This window comes from Opisthorchis viverrini (assembly GCF_000715545.1).
Source record: "Opisthorchis viverrini unplaced genomic scaffold opera_v5_100, whole genome shotgun sequence".
NCBI lineage: Eukaryota > Metazoa > Platyhelminthes > Trematoda > Opisthorchiida > Opisthorchiidae > Opisthorchis > Opisthorchis viverrini.
Window position 1 is genome coordinate 739,482 of NW_008751756.1, and position 8,340 is coordinate 747,821.

Below are 8,340 nucleotides of genomic sequence, written 5' to 3' on the forward strand. Positions count from 1 at the left end.
CCTGGTTGGAGACACTACAAGTTATGGCTGCCAACCGATGTCAGTGGTGTTCTTGTTGTCAGTTTCTGTCCAGATTGCCTGAGTGAATGTCTGGAGGTGTAGGCACCTCGGAATGATTGTGTTAAGCTAGCACTAAGTCCCTCCCCCATCCACCTTTATTCGTTTCTTTACAATAAGGCTTTCAAATAAGTCATGGCTGTACGGCAGTGAAGCATTGGTGTTGAGCACTGATGTCATGCTGTCGTTGATGATGATGATGATGCTATGGATACCGCTGACTCAAAGGAATCAATCGAAGCCCAATTCTGATGAGAGTAGGCGCTAAGAAATGAATATCTGAGTGACTGGAGTTTATGGAGGAAAACCGTACAAATGGTATTAATGATGATGCTATGGATACCGCTGACTCAAAGTCGAGAATCGAAGCCCAATTCTGATGAGAGTAGGCGCTAAGAAATGAATATCTGAGTGACTGGAGTTTATGGAGGAAAACCGTACGATCAAATGGTATTAGGTGCGCAATCAAAAAAATAATTATGTTATGCACCTTTACGTACACGAGGGAGAGAGAGAGGACTGGATGGACCGCCTCAGTACGTCTTAGGGGCGCAAGAACTTCCATTTGCTCGTCAAGTTTCGAACTACTCATAAACCTCAAGTAGCCAAACATTCCTAGCACCCATAAAGGCCACCCTCGGTGTCTGAGTGGTCGGACCGATTCAAAATAACCGTTGTACAGTTATCAGCATTTTCAATATATGCAAACACATATCCCCTGTTTTGAAACTAAGCACAATTAAAAACGGACATCATAGTGAGGTTGTGGTTGGATCCGGAAAACCTCAGCCGGATGGACGCATGAATCCTCATACAGTCATACAAAGGTCGGACAAGTGATCCTTTCCTCAACAGTTTCTGGCCGTTTCTCACAGAACAACGCATCCACCGACCCATCTGTTCAGCTGGCGAAATTCGACAAGGTACGAAACATGTGGTTTGCAAAAGGTTCCCGCAACTGAATCGCATACTCAGGTAATGAAATGGCCAACATCCTACTGGGGTAACGAATTTTTAAACTGAAAGAATTCAAGTTCCATTCTTCGTGTAAACACTTCTTGAAGTGAAGGATGTTCAAACGTTTACGTGAACAAAATAAACTTGCAAGGATGCATTGTCCCCACAAAAAAGTAAAACGGTCGACTGGTGAACAAATGGTCCCTATGTGATCTCCTCCCTTCCCACCAGAGCTACTTTCAGTACATGCTAATAGTGACGCTTATGAAAAAGGTCAACAACCTTTTCGAGGGATGTCTGGAGGAAACTGAGACGGCCTAATGTCAACCAAACACACCTTGCTGACAAACTACGAATTCGCACTCACAAAAAATCCCCGATATCATTTCAGTACAGCACAAGAACGTTCAGTATAATTTTTCGCCTCAACGGTTAGTCTGGATGAGGCAGTCGGAATCCAGGTGTCCATCGAAAACCCAGAGGTGAATGAGTCATTAAAAATTACATGTTAGCAATGGTGTATAAAGAGACAGCTAAACTTCTACTTAAGTGCATACCTTCAGCAGTCAAGTCTTGCCTGCCAAGTTGCTAAGCTTGCCTCAATTCGTTTGAGGTGAAAATTGGAAGAAACTGCACTCTACCACTTGCCTGATAATCCATCCCGCAGTGACTCGTTCCGTAACATGGCTACGCACCTTAGTACGACCAACTTTGACTATTAACTTGCGCAGTTGTCTCCTCCTGTTTGGTTACCAGCCACATCACACTCTCTCTCGGAATGTAGCTTCCGAACATAACCCAATGAGCACATCAAATTATAACAGAAGATTTTTCGATGTGAACTACACAAAGTCATTTAAGGTCTGATATTAGACTCCGGGGCCTAACCATGAGGAAAATTTAAATCTGGTAATCGCTGAGCAGGAACGTAGCTCAAGAGAAAAGCCACTGACCTACACCGCATCCGGGTGAACTGATGGGCATTTACCTCATAGATCCGACGGATACTTGCCCTCACAACTGAAGTACACTGAGTGCACTGCATATTACTTGCGACAAATTTCCAAGAAAGTGCAAATTAAAAAATGAACTATGACACCGGTTGATGCATAACCATGAGAAGGAAAACCCACTAAATAAAGGAACTAACCATGACGGTTTGAGAGAGGCCAACTAGTTGACTGATGGATACTTAGACCCTAGCCGTGCAACTCGAATCTCGGTTTCAGTACACTTACCTTTGGAGAAAGAACCTTGATAATTTCATTCAGGAACTTGAATTTCCCCAACTCCGAACGAAATGAAGGGTCACATTTGTTCGCCAATGCTTCCAGACACTAAAGTAAGGTATCCAAATGAAATGTTGATCCGACTCACTGCCAACGCGCTCAAAGCCTCACGTTCTTGAGGTGACTGAAGCTTGTGAGCTAGAAGACGGAGAGCAACTAAGGCTCCACTTTGATCCTTGTTTATGAGTTCTGTGATAACCTTGAATGTGTCAGAATTGTACTGCTGATTCGAGGGGGCCACAGCTTGATCTTCGGAGATGGAAAACAATCGGTATGTTTGTTTAACTGAGATGGATGAAATACCTAACAGGTCATCAGCACTAAACAAGACCAAATTCAAACACTCATACCAAAGGCGGAAACAGGTATTTTGAAGCAGCTGATGAAACGCGAGGTGACACGAGATACCAAGAAGAATGAGGCCCGTGTAATGACCATCATCCCTGGCCAAGTATATGTGCACCACTGTGCACACAATTTGGTCACGGTCATATCCACCGAACAAAGGTAATTGTGTACACTGATCGATTTTCAATTGACGTGAGAGTACCTAAAGCAATTTCCTATCCTAGCTACTAGCTAACACTAATGCTAAAAACATGGAAATAGGAGAAGCAAATTAACAGATGAGCAGACTTGATGGAGACTGTACTAAAAAGGTTGAATAACGACCAGCGAAAGAGATTACCCCAGTGCCCCAAACAGAAAAAGTAATGGAAACATCAATTGCATTTATTTTGGTACGGGGATGTAACTCAGTACTCAGATAACATCTCTTCAACTCTTAACGTCACTAAAAAGATGGAAAATGAAGTAAACCACCAAACAGTTATGCCAAAAAGAATCATCTATCATTTAGTTACCAAGAATTAACAACCAGTTGGCTGAATGGAACAGATAATCACCGAAAAATCTACTTAGGAATGAGATCTTCAGGTACGTGAGGGTGTCCATCACACATAAATCAACACGAAGGAAAACCCGTGCACAAGCACTGACCAGCACTGCTTAAAAGATCCTGCGTCAAATTTGTAGGTGGCCAGTTAACCGGCAGTTGACAGAAGTTTTCGACCACCAATATGGCGGCTCAGAATTGAAGTTTTGAAGTTTTTCCCGGATTTTTGAGAATTGAAGTTTTGAACCTTGTCACAGGCTTGTCAAATAAGGTTCAACGCTACTTCTCAAAGCAAGAACGACAGCTGACACAACGAGCTAACCATGCTTAAGCGTGGTGCTTTTCAAGTATAACTGATGAACAAGACGAGACTGCAACACATGTTATGTAGAACATAACAGCCTAGGCTACAATCGAAGCATCTTGCTTTGTGTTGAAAAGTATATGTAACCAGGACCAGGTCACAGTCATTATGGTGAATAAAATGGCATGTAGTTATCGGTAAGAAGCAAAAATAGCACCTATTATAATCTTATCATGATCGTTGGGTGATGAACAGTGTAGAAACGGAGAACAGTGCTTGGAGGGATCAGTATTATTGAGATCCGGTCATCAAGTCACAACTCAAACGTCTATTCGTATGTCGTCATATTCAATAAGAATTTTGATTTCTGTGCTGTTTATTTGAGGGAGAAAGCTTGCTTGAGGGCCGTTCCCCGTGACTACACGGTATGTTTACTTAAGGCTGCGTTGGAAGTTATAGAGCCTCCATATCTCCCAGTAGATCAAGAATGTGTCGGCCGCGTTATCATAAGATTTTCCACTGTATACAAGGTCAAGGTTAGTCATTTATAGTTCAGCATTTACGTTCCGTTCCCAAGACACTTGCGATATTCCCAATGACCAATGAAGTTTGTTTGCGACTGATTTCATCTTTGGTCCACGGAACTTTCGTCATCTTGAGGCTCATCTTGATGATAATACCATGCTGCTCAAGACTGGAACTCTTGGCCTCGGATTTGCAACACCTTCCCAATCGTTCACACAGTTCAACCGACAAAACTGACTGCTCAAGCATTTATCTACCACATTCAGTCCACAAAATTACGACAGGACCCGAGTTTTATGTGTGCAAAGTATATGCAAAGCCCCTCTCAACATTGATCTGAGCCATCCACTGATGACTTCCACCGGAAGTTATATCCTCATATCCGTGATTTCGAAAAAAACGGTTGACAATTATGGCACTCAAACAACACATAAGCGGTATGCTCATCAATGGGCAACAGTCAAAGACATCTTAGCCGATGAGATCATCGGATACAGCTGGAAGGTATGGCAACAATTCTTCACCACTAGTACCCGTGGGACTTCGGCATACATTACCTTACTTCCGCTGCCAGTTGCGAAGCATATTGGTCGTAACAAATCAAACCCTTCATTTTCAGGTGGCAAGTTTCATCTCTGTCAAAGACGAGACCATAAAAAATATCTTGATGAGTACATGTCTTGCATCAGCTGACGGAACAAGGATCGCTTTCGGACCGTGTCGATCTGTGATATGATAGACATTCGAGTGACACTTCTCAAGTGGCTTTATTGGTTTGTTGACTTGCTTTTGTACTCAGTTGCCTAGCTAATGCTACACTTAAGTTCATATGGAACTCTCAAACATACAAGCAGTTCAAAAAGTGATACATCCGTTTTAGTCACTCACGCACTTGTGGTTAGACAAAATCAGCACCGGGGTCTACAACACGAAAAGCTGATACATCGAACGACTGACGTATCATTCATATGGTCATGTATGTAACAGAAACCTCGAACGTTGCCCAGCAATAAATCTACCGACTGTTACCAAACTTCTCCTAAAACGAAACCTCGAATGTTCTGTGATTCCTTCCTTATTCCGAATTTCTCCAAGCTCCATTCAAAGGGTGAATGATACTCAGTGAAATCCAAGATGCATTTACGTGTGCTTTATTTGCCGGTCCTACTGAGTCCCCATTCTGGAACGCATTTTTCATCATTGAACGATAGTTTCTACATCCCGTTGTCATGTTTTGGTTACTAAATGCTTCGTAGATACCGAAATCAAGTGGCATAAAATATTGTAATGCTGAAATCGTCCAGCTGTAACACCCTTTCGGTGCCTAGCTGTTATGCCGTCCGAAGGAAACATTTTTGGCTTCAGTACAACTAAACTCTATATTGAGTTCAATATAGACTGGACCCTGTTACTTGAAATTACAGCTAAAATTGAATTGAAAATTATCTCTTGATGATTTATAAAACTCCGAACTGGTTTTTGGGCGACATCCACTATGAGAAATGGTGTCCATAACATGGTATGGTCGCGGTCACTAGTTCCCGAGATGCCTCGAGATGGTTCAGTGTCTAGAGCGCCAACTACTGACCAGAAGGTCAGTAGTTCGAGATCACCTCTGCGACTCGACTGCTTCTGTCTAGGTTTCGGCAACCTGTGAGTGATCCCCTCAGTTAGCATGGATGCTATACACCAGAAGGGTGTTGCCGCTGAAAGATCAAACTTGACATCCACTAGCTAATTTACTCTCCGAATGTTTTTCAGAAAGCGTTCTATGGTGAATTCGGGGACTGGCAATCAAGTCAATTTATCAACTATAAACCATGTACCATAGGTACATTACTTCCAGCTGTTACAGTTTCGATTACCAGAAAGTGAGAAAGCGTGGGAGATACAACCAGATATTGGAGTTGATGGCGGATCTACTTAGTTCGGGAACTGGGTAGATAAGAGTTGAGGGCGATAGCTTTGATGCACGAGAGTCCATGACTGCGCGATTGGGATATGTCTACCAGTATTACCAACCATTTGTAAGTTAAGTCCACGGGGTCCGCAGCCAGGGAGTGGCCAGTTTTCGACCCGAATGAGTAGACTGGTTACTGTTTCCGTACATCCTTGACAGGTCATACACTGTTCACCTCTTGGTCATTTCCACTCAGCACGGAGCTGGCAGTCTTCTGGCATACGGAGCACATGTCATAACCAACGTAACCCATGAAGCGTGAGTAATTCATCTACCGCAGGAGGGTTACTTTTTCTCCAGACCATCCGGTGTACCTCAGCATCGCCAATCCGATGTTTCCAAAAAAGCCGACCGATGCTTCAGAGAAACCGATGGTCGAACACTGACAGCTTCGGTATGTTCCCTGCGCCTATAGGCCACATCTCTTATCAATACACAGTATGGATTGCACTGGCGCAGTGTAAACTCTGCGCTTGATAAACGAACTGACGTCACGTCAGTGCAATAGATGTCGGAGGTTGACGAAGCTGCCCTAGCTTTCCAGACCTCAGAAGTGACATCGTATTCAGTCAGTTCACCTGAGCTCATACAACTGCTCAGGAAGACAAATTCACCTACCACGTCGATTGGCTTGTCTGAAAGTATGAGAATTGGGTTTGATCCCACCCAGTCTTGTAACAGCACCTTGCACTTTGCAGGTGGAAGTCGCATGCCAAACCGCACGACAATTCTTTTAGGTTATTTAAAATGGTTTGCACTTTGGAAGAATATGAACCAATATCATCCGCACAATCGATGTCTGTGAACGATGGAGGGTCTTCAAAATACTGGTGTTCAAATAGCTCCTGATGAAAACTTTGCCGATCTGGAATAAGATGACGACATCGTCCTCGTCGCACAGGTGTTTTTGGATGAACTAACCAGACCCATGCCGTCCATTGGTGTGCGCTTTACACATAATGAGTGTACAACGTGCGATTTGGTATACAGTTACTGAACACGCCATCTGCAATCATGGGGGTCACCCGAAGTTGTGATCCCGAGGTGGCTCAGTGGTAAAGACACGAACTTACTGACTGCAATATCCGTGGTTCAAACCCAACCGCAGCATCTCGACTGCTTGTCTAGGCTTCGGCAGCCTGAAAGTATCTCAGCCCTCGTGCTTGCTTTAGGTGGAATAGCAAATAATGTTCCAACTGAACGACTTATATATTATTAGTGAGATGGCCGAAGTGGTTAGAGCGCGGATTACTAACCGGAAGGTCCGCGGTTCGAATCCGACCTCCGCCACTCGACTTCCCCTGTCTAGGCTTGGGCAACCTGGCAGTATCCCAGCCCTCGTGCTTCCTTCGGGTGGCATGGCAGCTAGGCACCGGAAGGGTGCTACAGCTGAACGCTTTATCTTCTTTTATCTTTTTATTAGTGACCCGAAATTAAGGGGCGTTTTACTTGTCTTAAAAGTTGTACTGGTTGTAGTGTGAAAGATGAGGTTACTGAACAAACCTTCAAAGCTCGCATCGCGCATGCTAATCTGAGGTACCTGGAAAGTCAAAGCGGTATACCTGTGACGCTCAAAAGATGAATGAACCAGGCTACAGTACGGGCTGTTTTGGTGTATGGATGAGACTTGGCCTGGTCGAGCTTGGAACTAAGACGTCTTCAAGTCTTTTACAACCATGATCTAAGAACCAGAGCTTGTGTGGGTTTGTGTACGGCGGTGAAGCATCAGTGTCAACATTGATGTTGCAACGGGAGCTTCTATCGGAGGATGCGACATGCACCACTGCGTTGTTAGGATACTGTCAGGTTGTCCAAGCCTAGACAGAGGAAGTCGAGAAGCAGAAGTCGGGTTCGAGCCACGGACCTTCTGGTCAGTAAATTCGCGCTCTAATCACTTTGTCCATCTCTTGTGTATCAGGCTACAGTGCGGACTTGTTGTATGGCTGTGATCCTTGGCCTGTTTGAGCAGCGGAACTTAGAGGTCTTCAGGCGTTTTACAATTGTTGTCTCAGGTTCACAGCTCGTGTGGGTTGGTATCGGAGAACCAGCAACGAGGCTGTTAGAAAGTGTGTTGTGTAACGGGAGCTTCCATTTGAGATTGTGTCCGGCACCAGAAGCTGCGTTGTTTAGGCCATGTATTACACATGCCGAATTATCAGTTGCCGAAGGCAATGCTGTCTTCCGTCTTCAATTCAGAGTGGATGAAGCAGAGAGATGGAAAACACTTGACTGGGCATAAGGGTATGAAAGATATGAAAGCTATGAATACCGTCGATGTGATTCGTCTTCTGGGACGTCATCATCATCGACAGCATGACATCAGTGTTCAACACCAATGCTTCACTGCCGTACA

At 44.2% G+C, this 8,340-nt stretch overlaps 3 protein-coding genes across 3 annotated transcripts in view; 2 read left to right on the plus strand and 1 right to left on the minus strand.

The window, feature by feature from the left end:
- The window catches only part of T265_05356 (hypothetical protein), a gene marked incomplete at both ends in the record, with an annotated part of 3,310 nt that extends 2,985 nt beyond the window's left edge, over positions 1 to 325 (plus strand). Inside the window, 2 exons of the mRNA XM_009170347.1 lie at positions 74 to 98; positions 178 to 325. Of these exons, the coding sequence (XP_009168611.1) occupies positions 74 to 98; positions 178 to 325 (173 nt within the window). The remainder of the gene's footprint in view (positions 1 to 73; positions 99 to 177) is intronic.
- The window catches only part of T265_05355 (hypothetical protein), a gene marked incomplete at both ends in the record, with an annotated part of 41,401 nt that overhangs the window by 19,797 nt on the left and 13,264 nt on the right, over positions 1 to 8,340 (minus strand). The window contains 2 exons of the mRNA XM_009170346.1: positions 2,253 to 2,351; positions 2,392 to 2,552. Coding sequence (XP_009168610.1) covers positions 2,253 to 2,351; positions 2,392 to 2,552 — 260 coding nt within the window. The remainder of the gene's footprint in view (positions 1 to 2,252; positions 2,352 to 2,391; positions 2,553 to 8,340) is intronic.
- Positions 8,231 to 8,340, plus strand: part of T265_05357 (hypothetical protein) — a gene marked incomplete at both ends in the record, with an annotated part of 6,261 nt that continues 6,151 nt past the window's right edge. The window contains one exon of the mRNA XM_009170348.1: positions 8,231 to 8,282. Coding sequence (XP_009168612.1) covers positions 8,231 to 8,282 — 52 coding nt within the window. The remainder of the gene's footprint in view (positions 8,283 to 8,340) is intronic.